This window comes from Helianthus annuus, chromosome 3 (genome assembly GCF_002127325.2).
Source record: "Helianthus annuus cultivar XRQ/B chromosome 3, HanXRQr2.0-SUNRISE, whole genome shotgun sequence".
Taxonomy (NCBI): domain Eukaryota; kingdom Viridiplantae; phylum Streptophyta; class Magnoliopsida; order Asterales; family Asteraceae; genus Helianthus; species Helianthus annuus.
Window position 1 is genome coordinate 148,266,583 of NC_035435.2, and position 20,428 is coordinate 148,287,010.

The 20,428-nt window shown below is 34.6% G+C and overlaps 1 protein-coding gene across 1 annotated transcript; it reads left to right on the top strand.

The window, feature by feature from the left end:
- The first annotated feature begins 2,488 nt into the window (after positions 1-2,488).
- Positions 2,489-8,325, top strand: LOC110932214. Its single transcript, XM_035988213.1, has 7 exons — positions 2,489-2,654; positions 5,061-5,186; positions 6,307-6,377; positions 6,460-6,718; positions 7,879-8,141; positions 8,243-8,253; positions 8,304-8,325. The coding sequence occupies exons 1-7, from the start codon at positions 2,489-2,491 to the stop codon at positions 8,323-8,325; spliced, it is 918 nt and encodes a 305-aa protein (XP_035844106.1).
- The last annotated feature ends 12,103 nt before the right edge of the window (positions 8,326-20,428 follow it).

The window sequence follows — 20,428 nt, forward strand, 5'->3', positions numbered from 1 at the left end:
AGATTGAGCATATTTTTAGTTGACTGATAAGATGTTTGTTTGCGGCTATTATTGAAAATTTAGACGTGAAATCTGGTTTTAGGTTTCTTATAATATTGAATGTTGTCTATGTTATGTGTATCTAAGAGGGATCAGATTTGTATTGCATGTGTTTGAAAGTATAGAATTTCGGTTAATAATGTTATTTGGTTGATATATTTTATGAATCTTTTTGTGAAAAAATAGAATTTTTTGGTTAACATTGTTATTTGGATGATTGAATAGGTTATCAGTATCACATAAAAATTAAGATTGAGAATGTTTTTTGATGACTTACATGGAAATAGGATTACATTGATGTAATATACTTTTATTTTCCCTTATATATGAGAATATATGTAGACAATAAAATTCAACACTAAAAAAATAGGTATGTTGTTATAAATTGATCAACTATATTGAGTATTCATTTACCTGTAATCAAATACATTTATCTGATAACAGTTCCATTGTTCTTGTTTAAAGCCTACATATACATATTTTATTTGAATTATGAATTAGGATTATTGCTATAAAGGCATATTTATAAAAAACTGTGTATATAGTATTGCTTAAGACGTAATTTTGTTATTGCTATAAACATATAAGTACGCATTCAAGTTGAATACTAAATGTTTATAACAGTTGTTGCTATGTTACAAGTATATAAAAATGAGTTCGTCATGCGTAGCTGTGTTACATGAGCAATCCTCCTTAAAACTGGTATGCTACAAATGTTACAAAAAAGTATATATAAATTGTGTTATATACGATCTAAATCATAAATTTAACGACAGGTGGTGCCAATAGACTTTGTTAAGAGTGTATATGGTGATTATTGGCAAAGAACTAAATTAATGATACATCATGAAAGTCAAAGAAGTTGGCCAGTTTCTTTGAGAAGTGTAAGCGGGGAATCTGTTATCACTGACGGATGGAGTAATGTGGTAAGGGAACTTCAGTTGACAAAGCAGACGTTATTGCGCTTAAGGATAATGGAAGATAAAAATATTCAAATCGATTGTTTCTTCGAGAACATGTGTGGTGAATCTTTTTTAACAGTAAACCGTTACGGCATTTTAAAGATAATAGTAAGTATACTAATATGTATGAATCAATTTGTTTTTTTATTATAGTTGTAATATAAAACCTTGCATATCTATCTTTTATAATAAAATGCTACATAACTTTTCAGGTGATTCCAGAAGCTTATGTCACAAAATGTTACTCTTACACGCCAGTCAACGATTGTTATAACATATATGCAGCAGGTCAGATTTGGAAAGTTGAGACGGATAAAATCAATGATAATTATGTTTTCACAAAAGGTTGTCCGAAATTATTTCATGATCTTGCGATAGAAGATGATGATATACTGTTATTGATGAAGACGGACAACAACACATTTGAGTTAAAAATTTATCGTCGAGGAGTTGAGGTTGTGTTGACCAACAAAGAAGAAAGTGAAGATGACTCTCTGCTGGAAATACCTAAAGACACATACTACAAAAACGTTCAGTTTGTAAGTATTTTCAACTAAAGTATAACGGTTTACTAATAAATACGACTTATTTACGTATCTTATTGTTTAACAGACATTATGTGATGATGATGACTTGATAGATCAGATGATTTCTGAGGTACTAACTTTACATTTATGTAGATTAAAATACATTACAATCCGATTTTGTCAATTTAATAACTATCATACACAGATTCATGAAGGTAGTAACAAAGAGGGGGTGAATAAAACATTGCTGGAAAAGAAAAGTCGAAGGTAGAAACAAAGATTTTGATGAGAGAAGCGACAAACCAACCAACAAAAGATGATGTAATTATTTAAAACATAATAATAAATAATTAGTTTAATTAATATATGTAGACATATTTAGTTAATAATTTTTGGTTATTATTATCTAACGTTAGTAGTTGTATTATTAGCTTAAGATGAAAGGAAAACAGGTCGAGGCATATTGTCATGCGGATGACAGTAAGGAGCTGATATGCGGAAAAGAAGTCGAAATGCCAAAAGTGCCAACAGCTGGACAGATAACTCGCAGGCGCTTGGTACATAGAGCATAACTTAAAAACATTTAGTGATCAATATTTGGTATAAATTTAGAGATTATTCTAAATATAATGGATGTGTTAAAAAATAAGGTAAACGAAAAAGAAAGAGATATGGTCATGGATTGAAGATTTTGGATGTTGAACGAAAAGTTGTTGCAAGGACAAATGCTGTTGAGAAAAGTGGTAAATATGAATTCACAATTAAGGGAGAAAACCGCATGGTATGTTGTTTTATAACCTATTTAATAATAAATAGAAATACTATGACATGCATAAGGGTGACTTACGTGTTAATAACGACATTAATGCAGAGAATGCCTTCTAATGTTGTAAGATTTGCCGGATTCAGAAATAAAGTGCATGAGTTAAAAGTGACGAACATGATGGAAAAACCATCGATATGAATCTTAGGCGCCAGAAGAATGGAGATGGTGTAAGGTATGCAATCGAAGCTTGGCCGATGTTCATGAAGGAGAATGGACTTCGTTTTGGTGACACATTGCATTTCACATTTGTAAGTTCAGGAAATCTACTGATCTTATCACACGTGGATGGGGTTAATGCAGGTTAACAGGTATTCTAATGATGTAGGTGTTTGTGTAGAATTAATCATGACTATTTTGTGCTACTGATTTTATGTTTCCTCTTTGTTGGACATGCGATCTTTAGTTATCATGTTTTATTTTGTTCATAGGTAGTTTAAGGTTAAAGACAATTAGTATTATATCATCGAACCATGTACCATATTTTTGAATGTAATTAACAGTTGGTATCGTGTATAAACAGTTGTTGATAATCAATGTTTAAATAGATATATTTAGAAAGTAAGTTATGGTTATTTATATATGATTCGGATTGCTTATATAAGTTGCAAGTAAAGAGGTACTACAAATGTAATATAACACACGCCAATACATGTTATCTTCTTAATCTTTATTATAGGTTCGTTCGGATTGCTAAATATTTAAATCATAAATACAGAATTAAAAAAAAATCATTAATTATAATTATCAAATGACTAAATATTTAAATCTTTTATTTTATAATGATTTGGAAATTGGAAATACGACACTTTAATAAAGTGTTAATATCGATAGTAAATCAAAATAATATCGGTAAGATCAACTTATAAATACTAAATAGGTGAGACAATGATCTCTTCAAACGATGCTACTTTGTATAGTCCTTGAAAGGTCTCGGCGTCTCGTAAGTATTGAAAATCTTTCAGTCCAATTTGTATCTCAAGAATACCACAGCGATCGATCTCAAAAGACCAAGTGTCACATTTGTTCTCAGCTAATTTGTTACGCCATGAATCAAATGAAATTGAATTTACGTTTGTAAAAGACGACACTTCTGACCATAGTTCATCTTCAAATTTAAATAGCTTCACATTTTTTTCAGGGGTGTTTCCAACAATAAACATATGAAGTGTGTTGCGGATTTTGAAAAAATTGCTTTGGCGACCAATAACATCAGTACATTGTGGTATGGAAACCTTCGAGAAAGTTTCAGAATCCACATCAAAAGCAATCGTATAACTTTTAGTAGGCGTCCAATAGTGTGGAGATGGAAAATATAAAACATTATTGCATAAAGTTACGTAAGACAACCAATATAAACTTGAACCTATCCGGTCCTTTCAAGAAAGTTAGAGTTTTCCATTTACATGTGTTCCGAGAATACACACGCGGTACAACATCATCCTTACGACGTTGGAGAAGTAATATTTTAACATCGTTAGATGAATCAATATAAATCTCAACTGCATCTTTCTTTAAATCAAAAAAATGTTTAGGTCTCTTATCACACAAATTCAAAAATTGGTTAGTTGTTGGATTCCAAAGAATCAATTCGTTCGGTAGAAAATGGATGGACATCAGTAAAAGACCATATTCAGAAGCAAGAATTGTTAGATTTGAAAGACAGGTGTCAACGGGGAAGGAAATAATCTTCCTTGAAGAAATGTCTACCTTTCCACTAATCAAGTTATGAAGATCAATTGATGACTTGGTCAACGTGATAAGCTTACGATCTTCATATTTAGTCGTACGACGATAGTGAATAATCACAAACAAATGTGACGACAATTCGTATCGCCATTGTTTGGAAACACATCTTAATCGAGCAACACACTTTGTTGGTAGCCTTGATAGGATTTCGTTAGCAAACATTTGAAATTCAAGACGTTCCATCCTACAAAATATTTCATAAGAAACAATTGATGAGAATTATGTACTCGAATTTGTGAAGTAAGCAACCAAGTTGCATGAATGATATACAAAACATATAATAGAGCAAAAATGAATCGTATGAAGATGAATGACAAATTAAAAACAAAACATAATGAAAGATACATAACCAAACCGAAATTCCGAATTGGAGATAATTACCTTTTCTCTCAACACAAATAATCTGACCAACTAAAATTTGCTTTATTTATAATTGCATTGGAAGCTAAACTTTATAATTAATGCGGATAGTTTATTTTAAGAATATGATATATAAGATATAATCCATTAATCCATTAAATAAGAAAATAAATGAAAATATTATCTCCAAAATTAGATAAATGGACCATTCTGAACCATGTAAGTTTGGAAATGATGTACCTAATTATAATTTTAAATTCGACATTTATTAGAATAAATAAATAAGTGTAACTAGTTGTATGTGATTGACCAATTTCCATATTTCCATATAAACTATAAATTGTAAAGTAAGAAAGTTTGCAAAATGATGTAGCTAATTGTAATTTTAAATTCGACATTCATTAAAATAAATAAATAATTGTAACTAATTGTTATGTACATGTTAAGACATGATAAGGTTTTAATTTTAATTAAATAAAAATATATGATGTATTGTACACGGTATATGGAATATGGATGGATGCCTTATTTCCTTATTTCCTTCTTTAGTTCAAACAAAAAAATAAAACCCTAATGACCTAACTCTCTCAACTACTGCAGCATACATCAAGATACTCCACAGCAATCCGGCATCCACCGCTCCACCGCACCGGCATCAAGATCCTCCCCTGTCCGCCTGCATCCACCGCCGGCCATCCACCACGCACAGCACTCCGGCAGTTCAAAGTAAGCATAAGTACTTTCAGTTAAAACTAGTTAGATTCACACATTGTTCAGTTAGATCCGCACATTGTTCAGTTAGATTCACACGTTGTTCAGTAGGGCTGGCAATTTTACACGAATACACGAATACACGACACGAACCTACACGACCTTAACAGGTATCGTGTATGACCTTAACATGTATCGTGTACTAAACAGGTAGACACGAAACAACCTGTGAATTTTCGTGTCTAAACAGGTCAGATACCTGTTTACCTGTTATGTACATGTTAAGACATGATGAGGTTTTAATTTTAATTAAATAAAAATATATGATGTATTGTACACGGTATATGGAATATGGATGGATGCCTTATTTCCTTCTTTAGTTCAAATAAAAAAATAAAACCCTAATGACCTAACTCTCTCAACTACTGCAGCCGACATCAAGATCCTCCGCGACAATCCGGCATCCACCGCTCCACCGCACCGGCATCAAGATCCTCCCTTGTCCGCCTGCATCCACCGTCGGCCATCCACCACGCACAACACTCCGGCAGTTCAAAGTAAGCATAAGTACTTTCAGTTAAAACTAGTTAGATTCGCACATTGTTCAGTTAGATCCGCACATTGTTCAGTTAGATTCACACGTTGTTCAGTTTAGATTTGCACATTGTTCAGTTAGATTCACACATTGTCATTATTTGACACTTGGAACTGACTAGTGAAAGATCGGTCATGTAAAAGTTTAGTGTTTCGAGTTGAGTGTTCATGGCTAGCTCGTGTTTCCATCCTTCTCTATCACTTGGTTTTCTTCTAAAAACAGGACTTTAATGGCGTTTGGTTCTAATTGATACCTGAAGTTAAAAACAGGACTTTAATGGCTTTTGGTTCCATCCTTCTCTATCTTGACATCTTTACCATTCTAATTGATACCTGAAGTTAAATTTACAGAAAAAGATTCATATAAACTATATAAACTGAACAATGTGTGAATCACGGTTTGATTTTTTAGAATCACAGTTGATTTTTTAGAATCACAATTTGATTTTTTAGAATCACGGTTGATTTTTTTTAATCACAGTTTGAATTTTTTTTTTGTAGAATCACAGTTTGATTTTTTTTTTTTTTTTTTTTTTTGTAGAATCACAGGTTATCATCAATATGAGTGAATCTCAAAAGAAGGTGGGAAAGAAGAAGGATAAGAAGTCCTGTGTATGTTTATCTAACTTTTATGGCTTTTGGTTCAAGTTTGGTATTATTTTTTGTGTAATTTTATTTGTTTTGTCTATTGTAGCCGGAGTCAGATTCTATCAAAGTTGATCTAGAAAATGATAGCTCAATGAATATCGATGTGGAAGATGATGAAGTTTACTCTGTGGAGGTAGATGATACAAACGATAGTGATGATAACAAATCAGGAGTAAAGAGACAACGAAAGGAAAGATCTATTGTGTGGCAATACTTCACTAAACTTAAAAAGAAAGCAGTCGGTGGAAAAGTTCCAAGCAAGTGCAACAAATGTAATCATGTTATCATATATGATAGCAAGCAAGGTACGGGAAATCATTCGAAACACATAAAATCTTGCTATGGTTCTAGTTTCAAAAATGTTGGTCAAATGATTTTAAATAGTGACATGAAATTAAAGTCATCTACGTTTTCTCAAAGTACGTTCCGTGAGATGCTTGTAGCTGCTATCGTTATGCATGAGTTACCTTTGCCATTTGTTGATTATAAGGGATTTAGAGATTTATTTAAGTATCTGCAACCTGATGTCAATATCATCTCTAGAAATACTGTAAAATCTGATTTACTGAAAATGTATAAGAGAGAAAAGGAAAAGGTCAAAGAAATGCTTATGGAATCACCTGGGAGGTTATGCCTAACTTCAGATTTATGGACATCTATTGCTACTGATGGGTATTTAGCAATTACAGTTCACTTTATGGATAAAGAATGGGTTTTGCAAAAAAGAGTTTTATCGTTTTCTTTCATGCCACCACCTCATACCGGTGTTGCGTTGTGTGAAAAAGTGTTTTCTATTTTAGTAGAGTGAGGCATAGAAAATAAAATATTTTCTATGACATTAGATAATGCTTCTTCTAATGACACTTTCATTGGGCTTTTAAGAGAACAACTAAATAAAAAATTACCACTTGTTTCTAGGGGTAATTTTTTCACTTGAGATGTTGTGCACATATTTTGAATTTGATTGTGCAAGATGGGTTGAAGCAAATTGATGAGTGTATTTACAAAGTGAGAGAGAGTATCAAGTATGTTAAAGGGTCGCAACAAAGGAAGGAAAAGTTTACAGAGTGTGTTCAGTTGCTTTCTTTGAAAAGGAAAAAGGGGTTAAGGCAAGACGTCGTTACTAGGTGGAATTCTACCTTTTTAATGCTTGATAGTGCCCTTTTTTATCGATGCGCCTTTTGCCATTTAGAATTGAGTGATTCTAATTATAAGCATTGTCCGAATGCATTAGAGTGGGAAAAGATTGGAAAGATGTGTTCTTTTCTTGGAGTGTTTTATGATATCACAAATGTTTTTTCGGGTACAAAATATCCAACTGCAAACTTGTATTACCCACATGTTTTTATGGCTTACTTGACTTTGAAAGAGAGTATGGGTTCACAAGACGAGTATATGAGAAACATGGCTGACTTGATGATGACAAAGTTTCAGAAATATTGGTATGATTTTAGTCTTACTTTAGCCATAGCTGTGGTGTTGGATCCTAGATACAAATTGCACTTTATCGAGTGGAGTTATTCACAAGTTTATGGACGTGATAGCAATGAATATGAATATGTTGATGAGGTTTTGCACTCTACTTTTCATGAATATGTCGAGTTAAATATGGATGGTGGTTCTTCTACAAATTCAAATGTCGCAAGTACTTCAGATGCTAGCAAAGGAGTTGAGGAAACGGGAGATGATGATTCAACAAGTGTCTTTGGAGTTAGTGCTAGACTTAAGGTAATTTATTTGTTAATATATATATATATATATTTTTTTAAAATTGTTGTCTTTTAATCTTGAATGTATTCATTTACTAATTATTTATAATTCTTTTTTAGGATTTTGATCAGTTTCAAAGTAAAGATTTTCTAGCTAACAAAAAAAAAAAAAAAAAAACAGAATTGCAATTGTATTTGGATGAGTCAAGAGTTGATAGGAACTCGAACTTAGATGTTTTGACTTTTTGGAAAGCCAATGAGTTTAGATATCCCACACTTGCAAGGATGGCAAGAGACTTTTTGACAATTCCGATTTCTACCGTCGCATCGGAGTCCACATTTAGTGCAAGTGGAAGAGTTCTTAATGAACATCGAAGCTCACTTGGTAAAGATACCATTGAGGCTCTAATATGCACAAAGGATTGGTTATATGGAGATTATTGTAATGTCCCTTTTTCCTTGAGTTTTGTAAGGTTTTTATAACATAATATCACAATTTGTTTGTATTTGTAGGTTCTAATGAAGTTAATTTGGATGAGCTCACTGAAGATATAATGTCACTTGATATTAGTGGAGAATCAAATGCTTCAAACTCAATGAACAATTCTAAGGTAACCACCCCAAATGCTTCGAGTAGTGTTGCTAAAAAACAATGAACAATCAAAGGTACTTACTCCAAATGTTTCAAGTAATGTTTGATAAATTAAAATTACTCAATTTAAGTCCAATTGTCAATGCTAAATATGAGTACAATTATGTGTAGGTTTGAATTGTTGGAATTAAAGATTTGAGAAGAGAACCATGGGAACTTGGAAACTTTGAACTTGTTTTTAATGGATGTATTGAATTATTTAAGTCTTTTGTGATTTACCGTTTATGGATTTTTGTTTTAAACTTGTTAAGTGTTCGGGATTTATGGATTATTTAAGCTGTTTGTGAACTTTTGACGAGTTTTGTTTCACTAAACAGGTTCTAAATATGTGATTATTTTAGTGTTCGTTAACAGGTATTAACAGGTAATTTTCGTGTATATCGTGTCGTGTTCGTGTCGTGTTCGTGTTTAAAAAAAGGACACGAAATCTTATCGTGCCGTGTTCGTGAATGGCCTTTCGTGTATTGTGTCTTATCGTGTCGTGTCTTATCGGGTACGGGTATACACGATATGCCAACCCTATTGTTAGTAATCAAAATCAAGAATTGTTTCAAAAGATTGTTGGGATATTTTAGTACCTGTATGTGTTTTTATTTATTTATTAATTTGATTATTTTTAAATGAAGGATGAGCTGCTATTTCTGAAGCTATATTTTTGTTATTTGATGGTTTGTGTTCAACCATATATATGTGGCTCCAATCTACTCAGGCTTTTATAGTGCTTTAGTTAATCGGAACGTAATTTTCATTAGCGTTTTCGAAGGAATTATGAGTAGTTTTTGTAACATCCCGAAAATACAAAACTCTTAAATTTGAATTATGTTGCTAATAAACTAGTAAAATAAAATAACTAGGAGTGGCACTAACCTAGTTAGTTGATCACTTATGAGTAGTTAAGAGTTAAATGTAAATAAAGAATGCAAAATGAGGGACTAAAAGTGTTAAACTTGAAACTTGATTTACTAAAAACAAATAAAAAACACACCAAACACACAAGAGTGTGTGTCTGGTCGTTCAAGCACATGGGGCGACACAAGGGTTCCCACAAACCCTAGCTCATCCAAAATTCACCAAATTGATAGCTCAAATTCGTTCTAAATCAAGTATCAAACACAAATACGCGATCTCCATCAAAATGGGATTCATAAGGTATGTGAATTTGATGAGGAATCTCTAGTTGGATTTCAAGGTAAATCTATGAATCTGAATTTTTGTGAGTTGCATGCTTGTTTCATGATGAATTAGGAATAATATAGTGTCTGGGGACAAACCCTAGACGAATACAAGTTGAAATCATGTGAAATCCATGAACACCCTTGTAGGTGATAAGTGAGTTTTTGTGAAACTTGATAAACACTAGAATTTTAGTGGTTGTTCTAGTAATATTTGACATATGTGAAGTGATTTCAGAATTTTTGTCACACCACCAAAATCCACATGCGGAGTATCACCGCTTGGAGGCGTGACTGACCAGGATCGAGCCACCAATCATATTGAACATTAAATGTAAATAGCAAACGTAAATGTAATTTAACCAAACCAATATGAAAGGTGTTTCAAAACACAAGTATAATCTTAATATTTAGCGGAAGCATAAAGGTAAACCCAACATAATCATAAGTATGTAATGTCATAAACGTTTAACAAAGCATTCACGATCCTTGTCCACAACGACCGCGCCTCCCAGTGCAAGCTCCTAGTGTACCTAACGACCTGCAAGGCATGTAACAGAGAGTCAACAACTAGTTGAGCGAGTTCACAGTGGGTTATTTAGTAATAATGTTCGTTTCATAAATCGTTTGTTTGTTTAGTAACCCATGTATCGTTATCAATTTACATCGCGACCCTCCAGGCATGTGTGCGAAGATTAGTGGGGGTTTCCCATGTATTGTAGACTAGTTTTATTTGTATCGCGGCCCTCCAAGCATGTGTGCGCAGATTAGTATAAGTATCGCGGCCATACCAGGCATGTGTACGAAGAACAGTATCAGTATCGCGGCCATTACAGGCATATGTGCGAAGAGTAGTGGGGGCTTCCCCATGTATCACTAGTCTAGCCGTATCTATATGTGACCTTTCCCAACCGAGGTCAATAATCCATAATTCCCAATAATAACGTAAGTACAGATAATCATCCAGTCCATTCCCCACCCCGGGAATCCCATGCCTTAATAAGAGTGTGAACTCGCCTTGGTTTGCTCGGTATGCTAAGTTAAGTGCTCACAAATAATCAATCAAGTCCTATAGTGCACGTATACATAATCAGTTGGTATTCACGAAGTTCGTGCATGCATAATCAATCACCGAGGAAAACAGATCACGCATTCAAAAACCATACAAGTTATGCACAATATTTAACCGTAGTTAACTAGCTCAGTTAAGTCTTAACAGAAACAAACCAAGTCAAATCAAGTTACTGCAGTTAAGTTACCCCTGACGAAACACCCATGTTTCGTCGTCACCCTACCTCGACGAAACGCCCATTGTTTCATCGTGATGTCTTTGGCGAAACACATTCTGTTTCGTCGTGACCCCATCGGCGAAACATGTTTGATTCGCCGTGAATTCCGTTTCGTTCCACGTATCAGTTATGATTTGCAGAACCCTTATTCACCTAGAACATCCGTTACTCTAATATCGATCATCACCATCATACAAAATCATCATACAGAAATCATTCAATACCGAACATCATCATCAAATTAACACATGATTCGCAAGGTATAACTACATAAGCAGATTCATGACAGTAACACATATTGATCAGTATCCAATAAACATGATTAACAACATCCTACCAACATGAACATCATTAAATCCCTTATATCACTCAATTCGAACCTGTTTACTAGGATCCCTAAATTAACATCATGTTTCGCATAGAATTATATAATCGACCAATCATGCATAATGAATCAAAATCATCCTACACGTATACTCACATCTGTTCAGGAAATCAAGCATACACAAACACGTTTAGAGAAATCACAGGATCAAGAATTTGGTTTAACAAGTACGCACTAACTGAGATAGAGAGTACGAAGGTTTGATCGCTAAAGAGACTCGGGAATGCACAAAGCTGTCGTCACGCAGAAAATTCTCTAGGGTTTCGGTTCTTGGAACTTATAAGCGTTTTAATGTACTGGGCTGTGACTGGGCCTCAACGAATCGGCGGGCCGGCGAAACAGCCTGTTTCGTCGAGTGGTGCACGGCGAAACATAGAGCCGGCGAAACATAACCCGTTTCGTCGAGATTGAAGTGACGAAGCAGATTTCTGTTTCGTCGGGTTCTTTCATGGTTCACATAGTTAAGTATTTCAGCAAGTTTCACATCATAGCACCAAGCACATAACCATGTAATAATCATAATACGTTTATCATAACACAGTTGTATAGTTACAAGTCAAACAAATAAATCAACTAAACAGTCAACGCTCAATAAACGCGAAAGTGAAATGTCAGAAACTCGAGTTGTCACATTATCCCCAACTTGAAGGAAATTTCGTCCCGAAATTTAGCATGCGGTTACTGAGGAAGCTAGGTAAGTTGCATCGTTTACTGGTTTTCCTGGGGTATCACATCATCCCCCCCGTTGATTTGGAATTTCGTCCCGAAATTCAGCAGTAGCTTTAGCCTCAGCAGTGGTTGCACGGTTTTCGAATAACTGGGGATACTTGAGTTTCATTTGGTCTTCTCGTTCCCAGGTATACTCTGGGCCACGACGGGAGTTCCAACGAACTCGAACAAGAGGTATTCTAGTGTTCTTGAGAACCTTAACATCCCGGTCCGTGATTTCAACGGGTTCCTTGTCGAAATGTAACTGCTCGTCGATAGTGAGTTCCTTCAAAGGAACTATACGGGTCTCATCTGACAGACACTTCTTCAGATCCGTGCCTCGAAACCACTTCTTTCAAGTAGATGTCTGCTAAGGTAGAGAACTTGTCTGTTTCCTTGATAACTAAGAAGTGAGCAGACTTTATGAGTCGATCCACGATCACCCAAATAGTATCGTTACCCCACTGAGATCTAGGTAGGCCAGTAACAAAATCCATGGAAATTTCCTCCCATTTCCATTGTGGTATCTTTGGTTGCTGAAGTAGGCCTGATGGTTTCTGATACTCGACTTTGACTCTCGCACAAGTCAAACACTTGCCGACGTAAGTTGCGATGAGGGCCTTCATGCTTGGCCACCAATACGTAGTTTTAAGATCATGGTACATCTTATACGAACCATGATGTACCGAGTAGCGAGACTTGTGTGCTTCATCCATCACAAGTTCCCGTAAACCGCCGTATAGTGGGACCCAAATATGCCCCGTTACATAGTACGCGCCGTCTTCCTTTTGTTCTAATCGCTGCCTTGATCCGCGTAAGGCTTCAGCCTTGACGTTTTCTGGTTTTAATGCTTCTACCTGAGCATCTCGTATCTGTGTAGGAAGACTGGACTGGATTGTGAGTTGCAATGCTCGTACGCGTCTAGGCGTAGTGTCTTTCCGACTAAGGGCATCAACCACAACATTGGCTTTGCCTGGATGGTATTTGATAGCGCATTCGTAATCATTGAGTAGCTCGACCCATCGACGTTGTCGCATGTTCAATTCCTTCTGCTTGAAGATATGCTTGAGTGTCACACCCCAACCAATGGCGGAAACATCGGGATGAGACGAAGTGTGAAGATTGCTCGAGACATCATAACGCTAATGATTGCGACAAGTATTTAAATAATCCGATTTCATTTCATAAGAGAAATTATCAACATTACAAGAAATTCAAATCCAACAAGTCTAACAAAATAACATGACAACATAACAAAAATTGATACAACATATTAAACCCTAACGTCTATATGTGTATCTAGGCATCAACGCTACTTCTTTTCTTAGCATCTTCCTCATCAACCTGTAACATGTTTAAAATAATTCAATGCAAAAGCAAAGGCGAGTATACAAGTTTGATACATACATAGTAAAAGATAAGTTTTAAACAATTCCTCATAGCAAGCATGTGATTCAAGATAAGCATTTAAATATGGTATGTGTCCAACATATCAAACCAAGGAAACGCAATATGCTCATGACATTACCGAGATAAAGGGGCGGGTCGTTAATCCTATAGCGCTACATATGTCACGGTTTGGCTCGTACGAAGTTAATGATAAATTCAACACATAAGATAAATCCAAGTTTAAAGCATCAAGTCATCACGTATACAAGTATGTTGTAGGAATGTTCATGTGTTTAAGCAAAATGTTCATGTGTAAGTTTGTTGATAGATAAACATGTTACACCCCAAAGTGGTAAAAGTAAAAAGGGGGAAATACGAGTATACTCACAAAGTTTGCATATGCTTTCCGATTATCCAATTGTTGACGAGTAGAGATTTAGAGTCCGAATGTATAAGGGTTAAAGTTCAAGTATGTTTAGAGTCGAGATTCGGTGTTTAAAACAACATAAAAATAAGATATGAGAATAACATGGAAAATAATCATTTAGTACATATGATGCTTGTTCTTGACACTAGGAAACTCGAAGGAGTTTAGATGTTTTCATGGAACAAGGTTCCATTAGAATCGTGACAAGTTATCATAGTCTAGGATGATGTAATCTAGTACCCCGACATATGAACACTAGTTCATCATCAAAGATTCGGTTATTCGAATAATATATTGAGGTTATATAATATATGTCCAATAGTTCAAGCATGAGGTAGAAGATTAAAATCTTCATTTTGGTACCTCTAAATGTCATAGAAATCATGTAGGAGGTAGGAAGATCAAGTCTTCCATTTAGGCACCTCTATGTGTTCACCACTACACTTGATGTAAAAAAAACAACCAAGGAGGGTCATGAACATACAATAAAGAATAAGAAATATACACACTAACTAAGAGAAATCATCAAATCATGTGAGGATTGTATGTTTGGACAACTCAAGTTGTTCCATAATCACTCATGTATCAAAGACTATGTTTGACATGATTTGTGGGTTAAAACCCTAGACAAAACACCAAGTTTATGAGGTTTAATCCTCTGATTTTAAATGTCTCAACCTTGTTTTTAAGCTTAACCAACCATGGGATAAGTTGTAAGCATTAGGACATAGGTATGAGATGTGTTGGACACAAGTTGCATAGGTTTAAACAAGTTTTTGATGAACATAAAAACAAACAGAAAGTCTATGGACTATTTCGGGGCATTTCCAGGTCTGATTTCTCCAAGGAGAAGTCTAGGAATCGAACCCCATGATTATCCAAGCAAGTAGGAAAAAGAATCGAGTGAATCGGATAAGAATTGAGTGAGTTATGCTCATTTTCGTGAAGGGGTGTCAATCTGCTCGAACCTTTGCTTTCAGCTACGGTTTGGAGGATGTTTTGAGAGTTTTTAGTGTTGCAAAAGTGGTAGGGAGGCTTGTTATAAGTGGTATTTATAGGGGGAAGGATTAGGGTTTCAATGGGTTGGGCTTTGGAAGTGTTTAGATGGGGTTACACCTTGAAACTAGCCCACAAAACCCAACTATATGGAGCTGAATTTTGCTGAATTGGGGCTGCTATATTTCTTTATTTTTTTATTTTTTTAAAACATTATAATGAGTAATTTTGTTAATTAAGTTGTGTAATAATATGCAACAATGTTTCCCCTAACTTGTAACAAGGTGAAATATGAAATAAAACATGATTTAACTAGGTAAAAAGTGTAACGTACAAGTATGTAACATGTTTGTAAGTGACAAGTATATGTCACATATTAGATGATTAACCGTTGTATAAATAAGCATATTATTAGGGGTTTTTAGGTATCAACAATTTAAGGACAAGCATGGACATGCATCGTGAATAAGTATCGTATAAGTATGAATTACAAATAAGGATTCGATGTACAATGAATTCCAACGTATGAACATGTATGAATATGTAGATGGTGAATTTAAAGAAATACGAATTTTATTTATGATCCAAGTCTCGGATTTTACAACGAAAAGACGACTACAATAATACAAGATTTCCGAAAATAGCATTACAAGGCGAGCTTTCTAATTATGGAAAATATGAAAAAGCAGGGCGTTACAGTCTCCCCTCCTTTAGGAAATTTCGTCCCGAAATTTATTTAAGAGGTAGATTTAAAGAGTTTTGGTAACAGTTCGAGACTTGAGATTTTGAAACGTTTTCAAAAGTACGAGATTTTGCGAAGATAAAGATAAGTTTGTAAAATGATTTGTCGAGCCGAAACGGGTTTGAGGCATAAGCAGGGGTAAACAGGTATAGGTAAAACGATTTGAAATGGCTAAAAATTAGAAAGTTCTAAGGGTAATAAGATAAGTTAGTATTTGAATGCTTAAACGAGCTTGATTGTGAACGAGGTTCGTATGAAAGGAAGGAAATAGGAGCATGGGGCGAACAATTGACACTAAATGAACGCAAGTATACATATGATATAGGCATTAGATAGATAAAAGTAGCATGTTAAGGATGAAGTCTCGTCATGGATAATCGGACATAATGTGTTTGTGAGTTGCTTAAAGCTTGTATTAGGTCCAAGAGGTCTGTAAAACACTGAATTTCCCATGGCACGTTTTACGAAATTTTGGTAACATGGTGAAAACATTTATATATAGGAAGTACCAGCGGCGTATCCACCATGTTTTGACCATGTTACGTCCGTTTCGTCTTCGGTGTCATGTTACGTTCCGTGTATTACCATACGCAGTAGCACACTCTATGGTTCTCATACGCCTATCACTATAATCCCGTGTGCACCCGTGATTATTTTGATCGTCGCATGATCCGCATAGCTTGTACTAGTTGTGTATGAATCGGGGTATACATAAAAAAGTTTAGAATGTGTACGTACAAGAATATAGTATATAAGCAAGTCCATGTTTAAGTATGTGTGGAACCCACGCAAGCGAATCCCTCAGGTTACGCTCGCGTATAGGTACGAATGTATGAATCATGAGTAAGGATGAAAGTATGAGCATAAGTTTAAGTATGAATACGCATGTATGTATGAGCATAAACATAAAACGTGTAAGTAGTATGTGTACAAGCAGAAGCGTAAGACGTATAAGTAGTATGTGTATGAGTACAAGCATAAAACGTATGAACATAGGTGTAGGTATGAAAAAGAAATATTGCGTATATGGTGTACGTTGAGGCATTGCGGATTAGAAAGGCTAAGTATGTAGATACGAACGATATAAATGGTGTTATCGCGAGATATCGACTAAAACGTGTATGACGATGTGCATGTATAGTTGTTCCAACAAGACGTTGAGTTTATCGAATCAAAATTAGATTGAGCCTGGTTTGAAAGGTAGAATATAGTTTGTATATGTAAAGGAACATAAAGTACTCGTTGGTTATGCATAACATATTTTGTAACAAATAGAAATGCTAATTTTGTTTGAAAGGGTTTACGTACTCCGAAAAATGGTCGGTCCCTATGAAGTCTTCTTGCCCACATGTTTTGTAAATTGGTGTAGGAAAAAGGTTTTCGTTAAAAAGTAAGTTCGTTTCATCAAAGAAGAAATTATGAATTTAGGAGGTTCTTGTGAAAACTAGGATCCTTAGAAGAGAAATTTAGCAAAAGGACTTAGTGATTAAAAAAATTAACAAATGATTTGTTGATGTTGGAAAGGGTATTTGGTAAAACAATCATATAACTTCTATAAGATCTTATAAGTATTTGAGAAAGGTTGGTTGGATTTTGATTAAAAGTAGAAGGTGAGCATGTTTTAGTGATTAAGTCGAATATGAAGTTCATGGGCAAGAGTTTCATTAAGCCGATTAAATTGATAGGTAGCATTTCGTAAGGTTTTGAAGTTCGAGCAATAAAACGTTTTAAGACATGATTATGAATTTCGCGTATATGAGTTGAGTGAAAATAGATTGTAGAATAAGAAGTACGTTTGATAAAACAATGTATTTTGAAATTGGTTTGAGTGGGTATTTTGAACAATTTGGGTATAAAATATGATCGAGTTTGCATAATAAGATATTTTGAAGAGGCGTTTTGGTAACGATCACCTAGGTAAGGGAATCACCCCTAACTCGTTGGTGATGTCGTTTTTTTTAAGAAAAGGGGTATGGAGTTAATCGTCAAGGTAAGGAAATCACTCCAATCTTAATGATATGTCTCCACTCGTCGTTACAAGGAATATGAAATTATATTATATGAAATCATGCATATATATAAATGTATGGAAAAAGTTCAATATGTTGTGTGCATGAAAAGAGAATATCGAAAGTATACTCGAGTTTGAAAGATTGCATCGTATAAAATAAATATTAGAAACACATGTTGATCAAAATTTGGATGGTTCCAAAACGGAACTTTGACTAACCAAAGTGGTCGAAAAGTCTTTCGAATTTGAGGAGCATGCTTTGGCCTAATAGGTAAAATACTCTCGCCGACAAGTCGGTTAACGGTATTTACCCTTCCGGTTACTACATGTCTCAAATCAATCGAAATTTCGAGACTTGGCGGGATTTATGAAAAACAAAATATCAAGGAGTGGAACTAGTCGACAAGGTGCGGGTTTCACCCCTAACTTGACAATTTCGTATCCTAAGTGTGGTTGGTATTCTTCGGGTCAAAATTTAATTTCGACATGTTGACGAGGGTCCACTAGAATTTGAAATTTGAGATTTACCATTAAGATGTGGATTTCACTCCTAGCTTAATGGCGATATCTCGTGTAAAAAGAAGAATAGGTAGATTGTGAGTCGTTCACCAAATTGTGGGTTTCACGCCTATTTTGGTGAATTCGTCTCGAGGGTTTACGGATTTAGAATAGTCGAGTAAAATGCATGAGGGAAAGAGTATGTTAAAGAAATAAACAACAAATATAAACGCACAATGAAGCATATTAAGAATAGCACATAATAAGTGGGACAATAAAACATGTATTAGCACATAATAAAGCAAGTATAGCATGTCAAGTGTTAACACATAAGCGCCATATATGCTTAAAAGATCAAAAGAGAATGAATAAGAGCAAATAAGGTAGCATGCAAGTAGTTTCAAGTAAAACATAAGAATAAGGCTCTAAAACTATAGACTAGGCTAAAGCATTCCTACTTTTCCTAATTCCCTATAGTTATGGCTCTGATACCAATCTGTCACACCCCAACCAATGGCGGAAACATCGGGATGAGACGAAGTGTGAAGATTGCTCGAGACATCATAACGCTAATGATTGCGACAAGTATTTAAATAATCCGATTTCATTTCATAAGATAAATTATCAACATTACAAGAAATTCAAATCCAACAAGTCTAACAAAATAACATGACAACATAACAAAAATTGATACAACAAATTAAACCCTAACGTCTATATGTGTATCTAGGCATCAACGCTACTTCTTTTCTTAGCATCTTCCTCATCAACCTGTAACATGTTTAAAATAATTCAATGCAAAAGCAAAGGCGAGTATACAAGTTTGATACATACATAGTAAAAGATAAGTTTTAAACAATTCCTCATAGCAAGCATGTGATTCAAGATAAGCATTTAAATATGGTATGTGTCCAACATATCAAACCAAGGAAACGCAATATGCTCATGACATTACCGAGATAAAGGGGCGGGTCGTTAATCCTATAGCGCTACATATGTCACGGTTTGGCTCGTACGAAGTTAATGATAAATTCAACACATAAGATAAATCCAAGTTTAAAGCATCAAGTCATCACGTATACAAGTATGTTGTAGGAATGTTCATGTGTTTAAGCAAAATGTTCATGTGTAAGTTTGTTGATAGATAAACATGTTACACCCCAAAGTGGTAAAAGTAAAAAGGGGGAAATACGAGTATACTCACAAAGTTTGCATATGCTTTCCGATTATCCAATTGTTGACGAGTAGAGATTTAGAGTCCGAATGTATAAGGGTTAAAGTTCAAGTATGTTTAGAGTCGAGATTCGGTGTTTAAAACAACATAAAAATAAGATATGAGAATAACATGGAAAATAATCATTTAGTACATATGATGCTTGTTCTTGACACTAGGAAACTCGAAGGAGTTTAGATGTTTTCATGGAACAAGGTTCCATTAGAATCGTGACAAGTTATCATAGTCTAGGATGATGTAATCTAGTACCCCGACATATGAACACTAGTTCATCATCAAAGATTCGATTATTCGAATAATATATTGAGGTTATATAATATATGTCCAATAGTTCAAGCATGAGGTAGAAGATTAAAATCTTCATTTTGGTACCTCTAAATGTCATAGCAATCATGTAGGAGGTAGGAAGATCAAGTCTTCCATTTAGGCACCTCTATGTGTTCACCACTACACTTGATGTAAAAAAAACAACCAAGGAGGGTCATGAATATACAATAAAGAATAAGAAATATACACACTAACTAAGAGAAATCATCAAATCATGTGAGGATTGTATGTTTGGACAACCCAAGTTGTTCCATAATCACTCATGTATCAAAGACTATGTTTGACATGATTTGTGGGTTAAAACCCTAGACAAAACACCAAGTTTATGAGGTTTAATCCTCTGATTTTAAATGTCTCAACCTTGTTTTTAAGCTTAACCAACCATGGGATAAGTTGTAAGCATTAGGACATAGGTATGAGATGTGTTGGACACAAGTTGCATAGGTTTAAACAAGTTTTTGATGAACATAAAAACA